Below are 21,580 nucleotides of genomic sequence, written 5' to 3'. Positions count from 1 at the left end.
GCATTACCATAATCAAGCCTGCTAACAAGAAGAGCCTGCACCAAGGATTTCCTGGCTGCCAACGGAAGAAAAGGAAGTTCCTTCCTCAATAAACGCAGCATATGGAAGCAGGTGCCTGTTATAGATAGGACCTGCTCTTTCACTGTGAGAGCTTGATCCAACTTAATACGAAGAGTTTTTACTACCTGACAAGGGATAGGAGCACTTCCTAATTTTGATGGCCACCAATCAGGAGTCCACATTTTTAGGGGCTTTCCCAAAAAACATAATCTGTCTTTTCAGCATTGAGCTGAAGGTAAATATCTGACACCCACTCTGCTATCGTTTTCATCCAATTGCAGAAGAGTTCCTTCACTTAATCCACCTTGTTATTGAAGGAGATAACCAGCTGAGTGTCATCAGCATTAGAGAGGATTTCAAAGCCAAAGGATTTAATAAACTTGGCAAGAGGAGCCACATATATGTTGAACAAGGTTGGGCTCAAGCAAGATCCCGGGGGTACACCTTTGTCAATCAGCATGGTCCATGACTTAGTCACCCAGTGAAATGACTTAAGATCTGTTCTCCAAGAAGTCACAAAACCACTCCAAGGTTGTCCCATAGATCCCTATCTCATTTAGTCTTTACAGCAGCTTATCATGCAACACAGTGTCGAAAGCTGTGGACAGGTCTAAGAACACAAGCATAGAGGGAATGTTAGCATTAAAAGAACATCTTATGGAGTCGGTCACGACAACTAAGGCTGTCTCTGTTCTGTGCTCTGATCTGAACCCAAATTGTGAAGGGTTCAGGATATTGTTTTCGTCCAGGTAGACTGACAGCTGTTGTTAATAAGATCTTCCAAAAGCTTGCCAAAGAATAGAAGCAAGGATATTGGCTGATAATTTGTGAGAATTCAGTGATCTAAAGTGGCCTTTTTTTGAATTGGCAAAACCTGTGCGGATTTCCAGGCCATGGAAATCTTCCCTGACTCTATTGATAAATGAAATAGAAATCTAATAGCTGGCTCAATCTGCTTAGAGAGTCACATTGCCGGACAAGGATCAGAAGGAGAACCAGATTTAGCCTTGTCTAAGGCACTCTGTATTTGTTCAAGAGAGAAAGTTTCAAACTTTCTCAAGCTGTGCCCATCTTTCCTGGAAGGAGTGTTAAAGTTCAGTTTAGTTTTAGGCTGGCTCAATAAAGAGGCAACTTTTGGGTAAATTGATGTGATTTTAATCTCAGAAGTCAGCAAAAAAGTTGCATAATTCCTGTGAGGGTTGAATCGTCTGAGAGCAGGCCTCAGGATTTATAGTCATGTAAAACTTTAAAAAGCTCTTTAGAAGAGTTTCCAGCATTGTCAATTTGGTTAGTGATGTATATTTTGCAAGCACTATTATATTTCAAAGATATATAGTAAGTCAATTTTTATAAGCTACTTTGTCGCTGGAGTTGTTAGTCAGACCCCTGTGTCTCTCTAGCTTTTTACATGATGAACATCCACATGGCATTCTAATACTCCCTTGTGCCTTGCACATGAGTCAATATATCATTCCCTGTTAGACTGTTACACACAGACAAATAAACAAATAGATGACATTCAATAAGAAGGGAATGCTATCTCTCTGAAATTGAACATTAGTTTGCCATTCATTGACGGTGAATGAACATGATCTGTAATGCATTTTGGCACTCATGACCATTCTCCCACCCTGCCCCACACATGTGAACAAACTGCAGAGTCAGTGTGCCATGGGCACTAGTGCGAGGAAGGAAATTGTTTCCCTTGGCTGCTGTTTGAATTGCAAAATACATCAATAATCAGGATTTAGTGGCCCCTTTGAGGCTGTAGGCCCTGGTACCACTGCACCTGTTGCACCAATGGAAGCTACGCTCCTGATGGGAGCACAATGGAAGCTATGCTCCTGATGAGAGCACATGTGTTACATTCGTATGTGCTGTATGTTCTTTTTCACATCTGGCTCTTTATTCTGTCAAGGAGGGAGATGTGTTACATCCTGCTTTTCCTCCTTCTCTGTCCTTCTTTAGTGTTTGTTCTAAGCTGCTCAGCCTGTATCTATGATGTCATTTAGAGTTCCTTTGTGTATGTTTGATTCTTTGATTCTACTGTCAGTTATATCTGAGGCTGAGCAGCAGGGCAGCTGCTCCCGGTGGCATCTTGACTTGGGCCTTTACTGAATTACATTCTTACTTGTATCCTGTACATTAATTCTTGATTACTAAGAATAATCTACATCTGGAACACAGCAACCAAGGAGTCATCTTTATTTTTTATGAAATGTTACACTGGCGACGAGGATGGGATTTATGGAAAGAAACCATGCGTGATCAAAAAGATACTGCAAGAGAAACTAGAAGAAATTAACTGAACCTCATGCCCAACCCCTTGATTGCCCCACCGGTGTCTACAACAACAGACAGCCTGAAGTAAGTTGGGTTTGGGACATGTTAAAGTACGCCTAAACATTGGACGTTTAAGTTGTCACCTGCTTTTTGAAATCTGTTATTACATGGAATTTGCACATTGATGTTAAGACTCTCCGCCTTACACACATCTTACAAAAGGAGGGGATTTGATTTGATCAACTTTGAATCTTACTGCTACGTGTTTAAAAGGGTATATGGATACCTGAAGTCTGTGCACTCCACTTTAAGTGTTTGTACTTTAATCTACCTTCTACAGACTTTTACATATCTGAGAACGAGATCGCTCATTCTTATTAAATGGTACTGTTCGCAGACGGCAGGAAAATAAATCTATTTTATGTATTGTGAACTGTTGGTTGATCTGCTATTTCACTGCATACCAATGAAGAGAGCCGGAGAGCTTCTCATCTTAGCTGAACTTCCTCAGCACAACTTGGGTGGATTTTGCAACATTTAAGAAAAGAACAGAAGAGCATCGCTTAAAGTATATTGAATAAACGATGCTCTTACCTCACGGATTGATGGTTGGTACATCCGGAGAGAAGATGCATTTTTCAAGAAGTTCCAGCATTCTAAAAGTTGTCCTGCTCGAGCTCCTCCATGACGTCTTTGTTCTTCCTGGAATGCAATTACGAGACTGCACCTCAAGCACTCGTCATCGCACAAGGTCACGCAGCGTGAACTTGCGTAGCAGCCATCTTCATTTCACTTTTTGATGTGTTGTTGCCTGGTACCTTAGCAACATGTTAATTTTGGCCGAATTTACTCAGAGTGTCTGCCCTTCTCCCCAAAATAGAGGTATTCACTTTCCTTTTCGCCAATGCGGACAGAGCTGTGCACACCATTATGACTTCTTCAAGTTTGACTTTACTTTTTGTCTTCCTGGTGCTAGATATCAGAGGAGTAGCTCTCTCCGAAATTCAGACTACGGTGACTACCTTTATTATTTTAATTTGTTATGTTTAAAATGTTGTGTACTACATTATGCATATTTGTTAAGTTATGCAGTGTGTTGTTTGCGTTATAATTTACTCTTGAGTACATTCTCCAATTATTTTGTGTGAATGGTTTGCCTGTCTTATTATTATAGTGTTAATTCACAGCGTGTGTCAGTCATGACATTTCTTGGAAGTACTGTGATGTGCTCAATATTGATTTATATTCTTTCTGGTTTTAGGTTATAGATGTATGCTATTCTGTGTTCTTTGCTGTGTGGATTTGCGAGTGATGTGTTTTGAAGTAATTGATTCTATTATTGCGTACTTTTCTGGAGCCACAATTGTGCTCAACCTTCGTTGAGGTGCTCATTTTCTTTCATTTTGGTGATGCGTTTTGAGATATTTTATCTTATTAATGTGTACTTGTGCGGAGTCAGTTTTATGCTCAATATCTATTGAGGTGCTCCATTCTGGTTATGCTTATTGGTAATGGGTCATTTAGGGCTCAGTGTTTATTTTGAGCCATAGGGGTGCCCAGTTTTATTCCTGAAGATTGGTTGTTCCTGTGTTTGGACTTATTTAAAGTGTATTTATGCGGAGCCACATCGGTGCTCATTTTTGAGGCGCTCCATTCTATTCTTGTTTAATGATTAAGAGCCTTAGTGTGCTCAGTTTCCTTTGTGCTTATTTCTGATGAACCACTTAGGTGCTCTATTTTATTAGAGGTGTTCAGTTTTATGAAGAGCCGTAGAGGAGCTCAGATCTTTTTATGCTCATTGATATGAACCACGTAAGTGCTCTAATGTTTTAGAGGAGTTCAAATTGCTTAATGTTATGAAGAGCCGCAGATTGATCTATTTTGTTGATATGAACCACATAAGTGCTCTAATGTTTTAGAGGAGTTCAAATTGCTTAATGTTATGAAGAGCCGCAGGTTGCTCAATTTTGTTGATATGAACCACGTAGGTGCTCTGATATTTTGGAGGAGTTCATATTTCATTTGTTGATTCTTGTATCTGAACCTTTATTGCCCTATATCTTTTGGAGTGTTCAGTTTACTTGGTTTGCTTATGATGATTCCATCCACTTCCGTTCTTTTGGATTTTGTTATGTGTTGGCCTTTACCATATTTATTTATTTTCCTTTTCCATCATTTTCAGGTGATGGCACTGCCTTTCGTACTTTCACCATTTGATGTTTTATCCTCTTCCACTTACTTTGCAAAGAGGGTTTACTTTGTATGTGCTGTATGTTCTATCATCTACGTTTCTTCTTTCCGTCGTTTCCGTACGTCTCTTATTTCTGTCAAGGGGGGAAATGTGTTACATTCGTATGTGCTGTATGTTCTTTTTCACATCTGGCTCTTTATTCTGTCAAGGAGGGAGATGTGTTACATCCTGCTTTTCCTCCTTCTCTGTCCTTCTTTAGTGTTTGTTCTAAGCTGCTCAGCCTGTATCTATGATGTCATTTAGAGTTCCTTTGTGTATGTTTGATTCTTTGATTCTACTGTCAGCTATATCTGAGGCTGAGCAGCAGGGCAGCTGCTCCCGGTGGCATCTTGACTTGGGCCTTTACTGAATTACATTCTTACTTGTATCCTGTACATTAATTCTTGATTACTAAGAATAATCTACATCTGGAACACAGCAACCAAGGAGTCATCTTTATTTTTTATGAAATGTTACACTATCCATCCACCCACCTAGCTAAAATGTCATTTGTGAGAGTGAAACATTTCTTGCCTCTTGTGGAGAAGGAAAAAAGATAAGGGTTAAGAAGAGAAAACATACTTACTTTCGTAGTTTCAGGTATAGCCCGAGGGCATTGGAATACTTTACAAAAGAATCAGGCCATAGCATAGCAAAGCAGGACTGGGATGTGGCTTTATAAATTAAGGTCCTATGTATCTTGTAAGAATTGAGACTGGGTGCTGGTTTCTTGTCCCTTTGTATGTCTTCTTTAAATAGAAGGCATCGGCCCTTCTTCCAAGGTCCTTGGCATGCTAGAAGAGAATTTTGTATCTTACAAAATATTTGCTATACCTGGTGTGTTCCCTACTTGTCCTGTGCATGCAGCAGCACATAAGAGGCATACTCATCATTCAACAAATGCAATCAAAATGTACCCTGTTACATAAAATTGTCACCAGGATATAAACACTAACTATAGCCTATCATGTACCTCCAACTACAAGATGGAGGACTGTTACTCTAGTCTGAATGACTGTTCTTTCGGTATTAATTTGATATATTCCATGTCACCAATTATCATTACCTGCTTCCGCATATCAATGGTAGATGTATATAATGTATGAAAGGACCTGTGGAACCTTGGTGGCAACTGGAGGCCATTCTCTCAGTCCCCCTTCCCTGGTGAGCTGCCCGTTGATTGCAACCTGACAGGGAAAGAGGTATTTCTTTTCTATCTGCAATTAACAAGATCAAGAAGGGAACCAACCCAAAGTTATAATATAGTAGGCCAGAAATAGCTTATGCTTAGACCCTTGGTGTTGCCCCCCATGGTTGAGAGCTCTAGGAGTCCCATGACGGAAACTAATGGCTCTCATTTATCTTTGCCGCTGAACTCAAACTCTAGCCCTTGTAATATTGTCTTAGACCTCCCCCTAAAAGCCTTTCCTTTCGTGATGGTGTTGACCAATGTTCCCCCTTTGGCGCGCATGGAACCCACTGGGCAGCGTATTAATAAAGTTGTCCACTGGTATAGAGTAAATAACATTGATGGAATATTACTGTTCAGGCACATCTTGATAGCCAGGAAAGTGGGCTAGATAGGCCAAAAACAGAAAAAGGCAACTGTGGACTGTGTGGTGGTGAACTTTAATAATTGAGTGCTGGTCGATTATTTGGCTTTGACGGTCACCTGTTGTGGGACTCAACATTTCTGTCTATCCCTTGTCCTTCTTTTATCCCTTTCTGACTAGTATCGATGCCCCTACTTTACAACATCGGAGGGTAGTCGCAGGACCAAATTTGTATTGGTTTAAAGTTTCGACTGCGAACAGGTTTTCTGCTTTAAGCAATCTTGAAGGGGGTAGACTGAGATACGGTGCGCACCTTGGTTCTTAGCTCACAGCATACATAAACAGAGGATTGGGCTCTGACACTAGGCACAGAATGTAAGGGGGTGGAAGTGTTAAACTAATAAGCTGTCAGTTAAAGTTGTTTATAACTCTAACACTCTGCTGTCAGGAAGCCTAGGATGTCTATAATGGGCTTTTGATTGAGGGCTTTACTTCTTTTTTCCCCAAGCTGATCCATCCCTGTCTCGTCAGGCAAAGTGGGGCCTGGCCACATTAGTGTCTCACGGCCTTAGGCTGCATCGTATATATTATGACACAGGCTCTGCTTACTTGCTGGGAGTTATGTTTCTGTTTTCTAACTCTAATAGGGTTCTTTTGTTGAATTTTTACATCCGTAACACCTCTGCAGAGACCTCAGTACATTTGTTGGGCTTTGGGACTGCCTAGACTGATTCAGGATAGAGTCTAACTTGGCTATTCTGGTGGTCAACCTGGGTAACTTCAATTTGCATTTGTGTCTTAAGAACTGTGAGATGGCTAGATGTAACAAGGTGAAAGGCCACTCTGCATTTTGAGCTTAAACCACAGGGAGAGTTGTATGACATTATGTGTGATTTTCACATATCATTTGGTTGAAGTGGCCTTGGGGCTAATCTTCATAACTTCTTCAGTCTATCATTGATGGGAAGGGGGGCAGATACCATCACTGATTGTGTTCTTCACTTGGCCCGCTATGTCCCAGTTTTTAAGTATGTCATCACTAGTCCGGCCTGGAGCAATCATACTCTAATTAAGGTTTCCTTAAGTCGGCATGTTGCTGGTGCTCCTGCCCACCATTCAATTTTGAGGGGCAATGGCATGGCGATAGAAGCTCGGGAAGAAGGATTAGCTGGAAGACGATCTGTCCAATCCCTTTTTTTAAATCAGAGTTGGTCAAGAATAGCTATGGGGACTTTGAGACATGCCTATTGGAAGATCTGTTTTTAGAACGTCAGGTGGCTGCTTTTTCTCACATTTGCTCCACTGTAAATGCTATGCTAACTGGTCAGGGGATAGTAGGCGGAGGGATTCTCCCTGAAGGTTTGATCATGCATGTTTGAAGGCCAATCATGATTTTGTACAGGCCCTCAATTCCACACATAGAATGGCTGCCAGGGTGTTCGAATGCAGAAGGATATAGAAAGCAGCTATTAAACATAGGAAGGAAAGACTGCGTTATGGAGTTTGGGAGGACCTAGCAGAAGCATGTCTCCAGAAAAGCAGTTTCAGATTTTGGGAACTTGCCAACCATCTTTTTTTCTAGCAATGATTTCCCAGCCATCCATGAATTTATTTACCCCGATATTTGAGTGTCCTATTTCAGTGGCAATTAAAGGTGCCAAGGCTTCTGAAGGGAACGAGTGCAGATTCTTTTGCTGTCTTTGACTACTCAAACCTTAGATTCAAACTTGGGAAAGGGACGCAATACGTTGGATTCACAGTAATAAGGCTCCTGGCCCTGAAGGGGTTCCTGCTGATTTATTTAAGTTGAAGTCTAATCTGTGGGCACCCCTGCTTACTGTGTATCTGAATGGGGTTGTTAAAACGGGGATCCCTTCCTCGTGGATGAGCTCTGTGACTATCCCCATCTTTAAAAAGGGAGATAACTTGGAACAGAAATGTTATAGGCCATTATCTTTATTGGACTCCACAGTTAATATTGTAGGGAGGGTTTCCTTACACGCCTTCAAGTGTAGATAGAGCAACATTGATTCTTTCTGATATCCAATATGGTTTCAGTCAAGGGAAAAGTACCATTGATCTGCCCCTGAATCTATATTTTAATATTAATAATTTTACCATAGCAAGGCAGGGGAGTATTCACTTGGCTTTTATGGATCTCTCTTCTGCTTTTGACTGTGTAAATTGAAACAAATTCTGGTTATTGATGGTCCCCTTACGGTTTGAACTTGAGATTGTACATGTCCTGTATGACTTACATTCGAATATATCTGTGTGTGTAAGGTATAGCAGGAATAGGAACTGTACAAAACACTTTACGATCACTCAGGGGGTCAGGCAGGGTTGTATCATGGCCCTATTTATATTCACATTGTATATCAGTGAACTCAAGAGCAAATTATTATGGGAGGGCCATGACCTACCCCGAATAGGCAAGAGACAAATCCCTGTTCTCCTGTATGGGGATGATGCGGTCCTAATAGCAAGGGCAGCTTTGTGTCTTTCACGATTATTAGATTCTTTTGTGAAATGTATGGCCTCTCTTGAACTTTCAATTATTTGGGGAATCACATGTAATGGACATGGGTCCTAGATCCACAAAGAGCAGGAAACACATAATAGTGGGGGTAGAATTACTGGGGTCTCCTTGTTTTTATATTTTGAAGCTCTGTTTGACCATAAAAGGAACCTGAAGTCCCCTGATCTCAGCCAAACGGTCTCTCTTCTGGAGGACTGTAGGGGCTGTTTTTGATTTTGACACCAGGCTTGGCAGCAAACCTATACAACCTCTATTGATTATTTTTTATGCTAAATGTAGGTCTGCTGTTTTATATGGTCGCAAATTTTGGGTGTTCTCAGCTTCAAGTGGTGAAGAATCTATTTTTGAAGCTCTTGTTGGCTTTGCCCATGGCATATCCTCTTTCAGCATTCATGAAGAGGTAGGGTAGAGCTATTTAGTAGATGTAATTGTCCTTCAACCACTTATAAAATGGCTGGCACTATGGGTCAACCCAGAACTTGAGTTGAATCAGCTATTTTTGAGAGATTGCCTCTCTTTTGATAATGGCAAGAAGATTGCCTCGTTGAATTAGGTGCAAGGAAGTTTCCAGGCCCTTGGGTGACCTGAATCATTTACAGACCCTGAGTCCATCACTAAATCTGATTTATTCTGGACTAAGGATCATTTTCTTGCTCATCGAAAATCTGATAGGGAGGCTCTAGAATTGCAAAAAGGTACGGTGATTGCTTTTGTATTGCTTAAAACAACTCTGGATATTGAGATCCTATTTGATCTACGCTGGTAATTGTTATCATTGTTATCGTCTAGACAGTTTTCATTTTGGGTTGACACGTCAGCTGTTTGCTTTTCCCAAAGGACAGTCGTTGGCGGAGAATCTTCCTCCCTGTCATAGTGATAATTTTTCAACACAGCACACTTTTCACTTAATATTTTTCTGTGGTTTTTATAGCAACCTATGTCGCAAATGTATAATTTCCCTGTTAAATGTTTGAATTTTGCGCAGGCAAGATCTGCCTGTATGTTTTAACAGATTTTGTTGGATTTATTTGGATTTAATGTCTATTTTAAATCTTATGTTATTTTTAACATGTACTTATTGCTTGCTGTATTTTTTATGGAAAACACTTTCCAAAATAAACATTTTTGACTGACTGAGTGCTGCCTAAGGCCAACACAGGCACCCTTTAAGCCAGGGTGCAAGGGTGCCAGCATTACAGGCCGGGTTGTTTTGTGCAGGAAGGACACATTCCTGTCCACAAACAATACTCATGGGCATTTTTCTTTTTCTACGTGTGCGTCAGAAGGTAAATCTCGGATTGCATCAAAATCCATGGGTGGATGTTTGGGAATGCCATGCTCCACCCATGGAATGCCTTCCCAATGCAGAATAATGCAAGTCAGCGATTTGCGCTTCCTTGAATTATTCTGGATTTACTAAGCCACGAAGATCCACACAAGGTGGCTTTGCGTGCCTTAGTAAGTTTCACTGAAACCCTCTGCATTGCCTTGTGTAACACAAGGTCAATGTAAGACCTCCGAAATCTGGGCCATGATCTTAACTCTTGCAGATTACATCACTGCGATCATCATTGATGACATCATGCATGATATCATTATTTACACCCTTTTCATGAATGGTGCTATCAGCTGACACTCTTTTCTCCCCTCAGATCTCTGGATGTCTCAGAAGCGGTACACAGGCACCTGGGCCATTCTAGTTTTCATTTTATTCCTGGCCTTCTGTGTCTCTTGCCACAGTTGCTGCAGCAATAGACCAGCAGGTAGGTGGAACCTCACTAGTGTCATCCTGGATGAGGCTCTTATCAATTTACATTAGAACGAACCCCCACCACAGGAAGCATCATCATATTTTACCCATTACAGTAAGACTACTAATACAAAATATAAAGCTAAATTTTTTTTTTGCCAAAATGCCAGAAAAAAGGCCCTGCATAGAGACCAGAGCAGTGCCACACTCGAAACGCGCTGCCGAGTTGTAGCTTTTGATGAGAAAATTAAGCCAGAGAGAGCCTGAGCGGTGCTGCTGCATGGGGGTGGGGGCATTGCATATGGCATATTTTTATGGCACCGTCGTTCAAGTCCCTGCAGCTGAGGTCTGTAGGGAGAATGGGAAAGAACAATACTGTGTGCTTGTTTTCTGGCTCACTGCGATTTCAGTGCAGCAGAGGGTTCTAGGATAGGGTGCTGACCAGATTATACACATCAAAAACTTGGACACGTCAAAAATAGAGAAGTGAAAAAAGAACAATTGATGGACAGAATATTGAACAATGTCAAACATTCACCCAACAGATCTGAGCCTAAATCCATAGTTTTTTACTCCCCATGCCATTCCAGTTTAAACCCAGCCATATGCAAATCAGTCTTGACCCTGCTCCCCAAGGGAACAGTCCAGCTCGAACTGCCAAGCCAGGTCCTCCCTGTACTGGAAACTAGCATCCTGAGACTGGTTTCAGGTTTTTACTCCTCATCAGCCAGGATAGCTTGACTCCAGTGGCACGGAGAGCACAGGACCCACGTCTGGGCATACCCATACCACTTGGGGTGACAAATGCAAAAAGAACAATTGATGTACAGAATGTTAAACAATGTCAAACATTCACCCCAGTACCGAGATCTGGGCCTGGTGTAGTGAGCACAAGAACGATGGATTTAACCCAGATCTCTTGACTGGGGGTAAATGTTTGATTAATTCAGCATTCCGTCCGTCATTTTTTTGACACACCACTTTTCGCTCTTAGAGGGATGGGTATGCCCAGTGTGCCACTGAATTCAAGCATGCTTGGCTGATGAGGGGTGTTACCCCAAAACCGCTCCCAGGGTGCTTGTTCTTCTGATCTAGGGAGGACCAGGCTTGGCAGTTTGGGCTGGACTGTTCCCATGAGGAGCAAGGTCAAGACTGATTTGCATATGACTGGGTCCAAACTGGGGAGGCGTAGTGAGCAAAAGAATGATGGATTTAACCCAGATCTCTTGTCAGGGGTGAGGCGGAGGGGGGGAGTTGAATGTTTGATTAATTCAGCATTCCGTCCATCATTTATTGCCACAAAAACAGAGATGCAGGACTACAAATTTAGCATTGCCTGGGGAGCAAATACTGATTTGACAGAACTCACCAACATAGAAAATACAGTCATAGAGGTACCAAAGGGAACTGCATGCAACTTTTACACAGTACCATCAGTGCTAACTATTTATTGATTACTGCTGGGGGGGTTGCAAACTAATTCTGCACTTGAAATCTTATCTCCATCTGTATTCATTCGACCCATCCGCGATGCCTGATCACCTTAATGTAGGAACAATGGCAAGTAATAGCAAGGGTGTGTGTTTATTTAGAGGCACACTGGCCATTGTCCCTCGCAGCTCCCACTAACCACTCCCTGCAGCACGCAGAGGAGAGGTTCCTTGCAAGGCGCTGTCCAACACTAATATAAAGCATGTAGCATTGCAGGACAGCAGCCTTCACTCCTAAAGGTATAAATTCAGGACTAGTAACGGCTGTGCTTCTTCTCCCAAACTGTGTAGCATTTGCAATCTTGTCATCATATATGTGGATCTCAGGTCATGCAGGAAGGAAATCCACACGTGTGAGGCCACACTGCACACCATAAATCCAAGCTTACCAAGTGGAATGTCCAATTCATGAGCAGAACCAAAAAGTGATGGGTGGAATGCTTGACTTAGTCTCAGCCATTGGTAATTACTTGGGATGCAGCCAATCCATCCTCGAGCTGGAATGCAGCCCCACGCGGGTGCCAATGGCTGAGATTACTTGAGGATTCATTCCATAACTTTATTGTTTATTTCAGTGGATGCCCTAAGTTTGATCGGTATTCTCAGATGTGGATCCCGTGTTTAATGTGCCACAGGCACCAAGATATATCTCACTGACCTGAGGTACGTAAAAATAGCCATAATTGGGGTGCAGAGGACCCCTTATATTCCTGACTCTATCACACCTGCTGTAACAAGTGGACGTGATTCCATAAGTGCATAACTCTTCACTTTCATGGCGGATGTCTCTAAGACTTTTGATCGAAAGTAATTTTCCATAAAGACAAAACAGACAGGAACAAAAAAGATATTTGTTAGTCAAAAGAATGTTTATCTGAGCAACAATCTCGTGAAACATAAAAACATGATATATTATCCCATTTACAAAAATACAAATAAAACCAAGTTATATTAAACATCTAAACTAGAATTTATACAAATGATAAGAATACAGACACTTTAAAAGGATATTAAAGCATTATAACCGCATGAGCCCAATCATTGAACAATCAAGGTACAAATTCATTTAAAACCTTTAGAACTCTCGCTAAGGCACAAGCTACATCCAAGGATTACATAAGATAAATAAAAAAACTCCATGCAGCCAATCTCTATTTTAAATTGTAGTTAAATAATTGTTTTAACGCTTTTCGACAAGCTCGAATAAAATACCGGCAATCCAGTAAAACATGTTTTCTTGTACAGTGCATCTATAACCCACTGCTGCACATCCCTTCCACATTCTTAAAGGGAGATAATCCTAAGGGATGAGTGACATTGGGGTGGAGACCTGTTCTGAAGTTAAAAATGATATTACACATGTCTGCGTTTTCAAGTTCGTGCAGATAAGGGAATTTAAATGTAAATAATTGAGATATTTTTAAAATATTACAATCTAAGTTAGAGAACGGTTGTGGCATAAGTCACCGCACGCTATGTCGTTCCCAAAGTACAGGTGCGCCACTCTCAGGGCTAACCGTCCCAACAACACACCACTTATGAACAAATCTAGCACGAAATATAGGAGAAGCACTCTGTATATATCAGCCCCAAAATTTCGCTAGTAGAGTATATTTTTTTAATGCATCTGATGGCTAAACCCAATGCGAATGTGTGCATTGTGACCACGCTGAGGAACAAGGGATGATGGGTATGCACGGACGTCTCCCATCCAGGCTTAACTACCAGTGTTTAATTTGTGCCTTTGGTCATAGTTGGTTGGCACCGGCACTAGTTTTTTGGGGGCTAGGACTTAATTTCATCACCACACAGAGCTAGAGCGAGAAATGCAGAAAAGGGGGAAAGAAAGAGGAAGAGGGTAAACTGCATCAAAGGGAGAAATTGGATGAGAAAAAACTGCAAGAGAGAAGATAATTCAATCAACAAATCAGGTGACTTGTAAAGTGTGACCACTCCCCTTGAGGGTCTCAAGGCGCTGAGGGGATTGAGGGGGGGCTGCTGATCCGCCGAAGGAACTGTGGTTCAGTTGAAGAGCCAGGTCTTGAGGTCCTTCCTGAATTGAGACAGGGACGGTGATTGCCTGAGATGGAGAGGCCGGAAGTGTCACGCGGTGAAAGAAAAAGAGATGCAGTGGAATAAAGACTAGACCTCATGGGTATTTAGGAGCTCTGCCCTGGCATTCTCAGCGCTAGTGGCAGGTGCCAAAGGAAAAAAATATATTTGTTTAAAATTAGCACTGACAGTAGCGACCATTCAGGTGAGCACATGCAGGTTGCAGTTAAAGCGGTATTGCTGCACCTTGCTGACGCTTTAAAGACCCAGGGACTGGATTTTCTTCTTGCCGGGGTTCATACAGTGATAGGCCAAGGGTTGAGGGGATTTTTTAACCCTTGTACCTTGTGGTGAAAATGGAGACACTCACGAGGTTAATAGCTAAGGCAACAGAGTTGAGAGGTGACAATTTTAAATTAAGTGTATAGAGAGGACTAGTTTGAGTAAGACATTATTCCTTTCTTCTAAGACTAGGTTCCTCCCCATTGAGGAGACTGGTAGTGTTCAAACGTTAAGACCAGTTTTTCCAACTGTTTTGGGGAAATTATTCGAACTGACTGAAGCTCAGCGGCACTTACTAAAAGCCTTATTTAGAGGTGACAGGTGTTCTGATAAAGAATGGCAATGGTTCGTCTGACCTTCTCTATAGATCCCCACACCATTATGAGTCTGTGGAAAAGCAGCAATTCCAAGGGCGGCGCCAGTGCGAGTTTCACTATCAGGAATGCCATGTGTGCAGCACAAATACTGTCCACAGCTGTGGTGGTCTGGTCACCCGGGTAAGGCTTGTGGACACACTAAATTACCTAATCTTTGGGGGAAGTATTTCTAATACCCACAGGCTGTGGCAACAATTCCACCTTGTGTTGATGTTTTTCTAGACTTTTCCCCCATAAGGCTGTTCTTAGCACACTGGTGGAAGATTACTTGGGCCTGAGGAAACAACAGCTCATTAGTGGAGTTTCTAAATACAGTCGATCCCCATCTTCCGGTGTGGCTGAGGTGTATTCTCGGCCATACTGGTGGGCTGAATTTCCACCCACCAAACTTTAAATGAGTGCCTTGGTGAGACTAAAAGGAGCGTGAGTTTCAAATGCTGAGCCAATTGTGTTGTATTATTTACAGTTAGACATTGTTGTTAAGATGAAGGTTTTTACCCATATTGTCTAAGGAAGAAATTGAAAGAGGTGCAATGATATCATTCTGGAACAAAGGTCTAGATGGACAAAAAGCTTGAGGAAAGAATTGGAACTGCAAAAATATTGGGAATAAAAATGTTGGGGCAGTATACAGGTCGGTGATAGTGTTTGCTTAAATGCCAATGTTATGTAAGGTTGGATTAATATTAGGTTTATAGCATATGGTAAAGACTTTGGGTTAGTGATAGTGTTAGCGATAGAGTTAGGGTTAGGATGAGTGTTAGTTTAGGGATGGGGTAACAGATAGTATTAGAGTATAATTTAGAGATAGGGCCAGTGTGAGTATTAGATTTAGTTTTAGAATTAGGTTTTTGGTGTGTAATTGCGGGAGCTGGCAAGGCTTGGGATTCGGCTAGGAATAGAATGAGCATACCACAATATTGAGGTCGATACACAAGCTCTCATCCTGGCACTTTACTCCTCAGAAGCCCAAAAACTCATCTGCAGAGTGCCTTTAGGTTCATTCCTCAGCCTCATCCTCTTGAACGCATACATGATCCCTCTGGCCACCGTCATCCGCACACTCAATATCAGCATCCTCTCCCATGCTGACAACACGCAACTAATACGCTCCCTCTCCGACAACACACTTGAAACAAGAAACAAGTTCACTGCTTAATCGAACAAAATTGCTAACTGGATGAAACCCAGCTGTCTCAAGCTCAACGCCGACAAGACAGAAGTAGTGCTCTTTGGTAAGAACACCTCATCAAAGGACTCCAACTGGTGTTTGGCCAAACTCAGACAAACCCCCACACCAGGAACCTCGTAATAATCATCAACAGCAAACGGGACATGAACACACAAGTCAGCGCTGTCACTGCATTTTGCTTTCACAACGTGAAGAGGCTGAGGAAGATATTCAAATGACTCCCAAGCAACACCAGAAAAACTACCACTCATGGCTTAGTCACCAGCAAGTTGGATTATGGGAACATCCTATATACTGGCATAACCAAGCAACTCACCAGAAGACTAGTAACCATCCAGAACACAGCAGCCAGACTCATCCTCAACCTCCCACATCCAACCACACCTCAGGGAGCTCCACTGGCTCCTGATATACAAACACACTCAATTCAAACTCCTCACACACATTCAAGAACTACACCTCTCAGGCCCCACCTACCTGAACAGTAACATGTCCTTCCACCATCCACCCAGACACCTCCGCTGAAGTCCTATTCGCACACATCCCACACATACACAGAACCAGATCTGGAGGACAGGCATTGTCGTACATCGCTCCTAAAGCGCAGAACGGCCTTCCATTCCACATCAAAACCACCTCCTCTCGCGTTGAATTGCGCAAGAAGTTGAAGGTCTGGCTTTTTAATACACTAACCTACCATAGGCAGGGCTAGGCAAACACACCTGCGCAGCACCTGGATATCGCAGCTGATACTGCGCTTTACAAATGCACATAACATAACATTCTATCAGTCTGGCAATACATCAACTCCACAGTATCAACTACCAACAGATCGTCAATTTAAGCATATATGGGGAAGTATAGATTTCCCGTTCTTAACTCCACGTCTACTTACATTGACAATATGTTGATTTTGTGGAACTGATGTAAGTACAGGTCAATATTAAAGCTTCAGTATTGTGTTACAACACTGAAAGAGTGCAAGTGGTAATGTAAGGCGTATGTTACTGTATTTAGGATATTGTTAAATCTAGAAATGAGCAAGGGACTCACGTCTGAGCATACCCTGCCAACTTGTGACGCTTTGTTCGCCATAAGTTGGCAGGGTATGCTCAGACGTGAGTCCCTTGCTCACTTTGCCACTGGATTCAAGCAAGCCTGGCTGAAGACGGCTGAAATTCCAGAAACCGGTCCTAGGAAGCTTGTTTCCAATCCAGGGAAGGCATGGCTTGGCAGTTTGGGCTGGACTGTTCCCATGAGGCACAGGGTCAGACTGATTTGCATATGGCCATGTCTGAACTGGAGTGGCAGAGTGGGCTAAAGAACGGTGATGGATCAAACCCAGATCTGTTGACTGGGTGAGAGTGTTTGATTGGTTCTGATGCTCCGTCCATCACCACCCCCTTTTGTACCGCTTTGTTCGCCATAAGTTGGCAGGGTATGTTCAGACGTGAGTCCCTTGCTCACTTTGCCACTGGATTCAAGCAAGCCTGGCTGAAGACGGCTGAAATGCCAGAAACCGGTCCTAGGAAGCTTGTTTCCAATCCAGGGAAGGCATGGCTTGGCAGTTTGGGCTGGACTGTTCCCATGAGGCACAGGGTCAGACTGATTTGCCTATGGCCATGTTTGAACTGGGGTGGCAGAGTGGGCTAAAGAATGGTGATGGATCAAACCTAGATCTTTTGACTGGGTGTGAGTGTTTGATTGTTTCTGATGCTCCGTCCATCACCACTCCCTTTTGTACCGCTTTGTTCGCCATAAGTTGGCAGGGTATGCTCAGACGTGAGTCCCTTGCTCACTTTGCCACTGGATTCAAGCAAGCCTGGCTAAAGACGGCTGAAATGCCTGAAACCGGTCCTAGGAAGCTTGTTTCCGGTCTAGGGAAGGCATGGCTTGGCAGTTTGGGCTGGACTATTCCCATGAGGCACAGGGTCCGACTGATTTGCATATTGCCATGTCTGAACTGGGGTGGCAGAGTGGGCTAAAGAACGGTGGTGGATCAAACCCAGATCTCTTGACTGGGTGTGAGTGTTTGATTGGTTCTGATGCTCCGTCCATCACCACCCCCTTTTGTACCGCTTTGTTCGCCATAAGTTGGCAGGGTATGCTCAGACGTGAGTCCCTTGCTCACTTTGCCACTGGATTCAAGCAAGCCTGGCTGAAGACGGCTGAAATGCCAGAAACCGGTCCTAGGAAGCTTGTTTCCGGTCCAGGGAAGGCATGGCTTGGCAGTTCGGGCTGGACTGTTCCCATGAGGCACAGGGTCAGACTGATTTGCATATGGCCATGTCTGAACTGGGGTGGCAGAGTGGGCTAAAGAACGGTGATGGATCAAACCCAGATCTGTTGACTGGGTGTGAGTGTTTGATTGGTTCTGATGCTCCGTCCATCACCACCCCCTTTTGTACCGCTTTGTTCGCCATAAGTTGGCAGGGTATGCTCAGACGTGAGTCCCTTGCTCACTTTGCCACTGGATTCAAGCAAGCCTGGCTGAAGACGGCTGAAATGCCAGAAACCGGTCCTAGGAAGCTTGTTTCCGGTCCAGGGAAGGCATGGCTCGGCAGTTCGGGCTGGACTGTTCCCATGAGGCACAGGGTCAGACTGATTTGCATATGGCCATGTCTGAACTGGGGTGGCAGAGTGGGCTAAAGAACGGTGATGGATCAAACCCAGATCTGTTGACTGGGTGTGAGTGTTTGATTGGTTCTGATGCTCCGTCCATCACCACCCCCTTTTGTACCGCAATGAAGAGTAAGACATGCAGGTAGGAGGTTATTTGTGGGCGAATGGGTTTGTAAGTAACCCCTTGTGTTGGCTCTACTCTAAATTGGGCCAGTGCAAGGATTTTTGCTGCCCTCAGAAAAGTGAATGTTTGCTCTTCCAACCTCCCCATCACCTATAGCATACCTCACCTAATTTGACAAAACTGAATATATTTTACAAGCTCAGTTGCAAAGACAGGTTTTTGGATCATCTCCATCATAGCATTGAATGTCACAATTGCAGATCCAAATAGTGTTCACACACAAGGTACACTTTAGAAGAATGACAGTGAGCTGGGCCATACTGTGCTGATTCTATTACATCCACAGAGGAGTCTGTAATTACCCTCCTTGCCACACTCTCAACCACAGCCAAATACAAACATTTCCACACTCTCTTGAATTGCCTTGTCCAAACATACACTTACCTTTACTGACACATTTTGAATTGACATCCTAGACTTTCTACTCCCACGAAGATGCTCCACTTCTTTCCAGCGAGCATACCTACTGCCATGGACTGTCCACGGACATGGGGAACTCCAGGTGTTGGCAGTTGAGTATGTACCATTCAACATGAACTAAACTCTTCTTATCTGTTTTAGAGAAAAGGCGCAGATCCCCCCTTGGCTGGAGATGCTTGGAGCCAAAGACAGACCAGGAGGAGGAAATGTGCAGGTTGCTCTTGTGTAATTCGAATGGTAAGGGGCCCAGTTAGACCACCTCAAAGGGTGAGTAGAGGAGCATGACACACTGACAATGAGGGTCTGCATCCTAGAACTAGAGCAGCATGTGATGCACTAGATGAGAATGGAGGTGGATCTGCCCTGCAGTTGGTGGATCGCAGCACTACCAGAGTCAGCTGCAAAATCAGGATTGATGCTTGTTTCTAGAATTCTGTGTGGGTTCCGGGACTGAAATATCAGGGGCATAACTTGGGGAGGGTGCCCCTACTCAGACCAGGGCATCTTAGGGGAACTTAATACATTTTTTGGACCCCTTTAACATATTTTGCATAGGAAGCTGTGTAGTCATTTTGTCATAATCCAGTTGCAGAGAGGAGTGACCGAGAACGGAAGTGCTTTGACAGAAGTGTGCATGGGATCACGTTTTTTGGTTGCTGCCATCTTGTGTCAGTATTCTCATCTGCACCTCCTATCTCTACCTTCCAGACTGGAAGATTGTGAAGAACGGCGTTGGTGCTGGAGTGGAGATTGTTTTGCTGGGATTGCCACTCCACACAAGGAAGTTACTTCTCCTATTTGAAAGCCATAAAAGTCCTAATTGCCTCTCTGGAGATGCTGACCCCCTGCGAAGGCCTCTTCACACCATGAACATGCGTAGCGGTCTCTCAATCTCTGTGGAGTTGGACTTTGAGTTCACACACAGCTACCTCACTCGACTGGAGACAAGCTATAGTGATTTTGAGAGGACCAAGAAGAAGAGATTTGCATTTGTATACAGGTAAAACATTATATTCTCCCTTTTTGAGGGAGCATTAATTGGTCTGGCATTAGCCAAGACCTTTTGATTTGACTAATTAACATGAATAATATACGTACTTCAAGGGGCTTTCAGCCACCTCTCTTCACCCACAGGTTTGTTGTTGTGTCTTTCCCATTTTGCTTCCGCCCACTTCAGCGTACAACATGGGGCAATGGGTCAGCTTACGCAAGCCTCTGGTTAACTTCACTTTGAGTGATTGTGTTTTGCTGTTTCACGAGGTGCACATCCACACAAAGGGAGTTCCTTTTTGTTCCAGTGTTGCCTGATAGGATAGTAGGATGTATTTGAAGTGAGTACAGGGCACATTCCAGCTTCATCAGTTTCTGTCTCCTTCCAAAGCTGTTGTAAATTTCTTTTAAAGTGGTCTGCTGCTAATTACTATATTGTGTTCCTGAACTCGGTTTCACTTATGGTTCTTTGATAAACTTTGCCCAAAAAGAAAATCAAACTTTGAGGTGTTTACTTTACAGCACACTTGTAGAAGTTTTATCTAACCATAGGTTGGGTGTAATTTGAGTTTTAGTATCCATTATTTTATACTGTGACCCCTCCTTTCCATCATCTTTCTTTCCTTTTTTTCTTTAATTCTTTCCTTTTTCTTTCCTTATTGCTTTCCATTTCTTTTCTTTCTTTTTTGCCTTTCCTTTTTCCTTCTTCCTTTCTTTTCCTTCTTTTTTATTTGCTGCCTTCTTCCCTTTTTCTTTTCATGTATCTTTCTTTCTTACCTTCTTTCCCTCTTTTTGTTTATTTATTTTACTTTCTTTTTCCTCCTTTCCCATTTCTTTCTTCCTTTTCTTCTTTATTCATGCATTCTTTCTTTTTTCCTTATTTCTCTTTTATTCATTCTTTCCTTAATTCTTATATTTTGCCTATTTTCCTCTTTCTTTCTTTCTTACTTTCTTTCTTTCTCGCATTTCATGTATTCATTCATTCATTCTTTCTTTCCTTCTTTCTTTTTGCCTACTTTCCCTTTCTTTCCTTCCTTCATTCCTTTATTTCTTTCTTTGTTTGTTTCTTTGTTTTTCTTTGTTTGTTTCTTTGTTTCTTTCTTTCCTTCTTTCTTTTTCCTTCTTTCTCTTTTGCCTTTCATTCCTTCTTTCTTTTTACCTACTTTCTTTCTTTCTTTTCTTTTTCAATGCTTTACTTTTTTAAGTTGTGTTCCTTTCTTTTTTGCCTTCTTTCTTTCTTGCCTAACTTCAATTTGCCTTCTTTCTTTAATATCTATCTTTTTTTTACTGCATTTCTTTCTTTCCTTATTTCTTCATGTTCTGTCTTTCCTTTTTCTTTCCTTCTTTCATTCCCTTTGCCTTCTTTCTTTTAATCTTCCTTTGTGCCTTCTTTCTATCTTTCTTTCGTTCCTTTTTTCTTTCTGTTTTGTCATCTTTCATTTTTTCCTTCTTAATTGTTGTTCTTTCTTTTTCTTTTTCTTTCTTTCTTTTCCTTTTTCTTTCTTCCCTTCTTTCTTTTTGCCTTCTTTTCTTCTTTCTTCCATGTCTCTTTTCCC

At 42.5% G+C, this 21,580-nt stretch overlaps 1 protein-coding gene across 6 annotated transcripts in view; it reads left to right on the top strand.

The window, feature by feature from the left end:
• LOC146811779 (CD276 antigen-like) overlaps positions 1 to 21,580 on the top strand; it is a 296,310-nt gene that overhangs the window by 193,776 nt on the left and 80,954 nt on the right. For all 6 annotated transcript variants that reach the window (XM_085618764.1, XM_085618769.1, XM_085618766.1 and 3 more), the window contains 3 exons: positions 10,318 to 10,428; positions 19,176 to 19,271; positions 19,743 to 20,034. In XM_085618764.1, the coding sequence (XP_085474890.1) occupies positions 10,318 to 10,428; positions 19,176 to 19,271; positions 19,743 to 20,034 (499 nt within the window). The remainder of the gene's footprint in view (positions 1 to 10,317; positions 10,429 to 19,175; positions 19,272 to 19,742; positions 20,035 to 21,580) is intronic.

The sequence above is a fragment of the Triturus cristatus genome, chromosome 7, assembly GCF_964204655.1.
Source record: "Triturus cristatus chromosome 7, aTriCri1.1, whole genome shotgun sequence".
NCBI lineage: Eukaryota > Metazoa > Chordata > Amphibia > Caudata > Salamandridae > Triturus > Triturus cristatus.
This window is presented reverse-complemented; position numbering and strand designations above follow the sequence as displayed.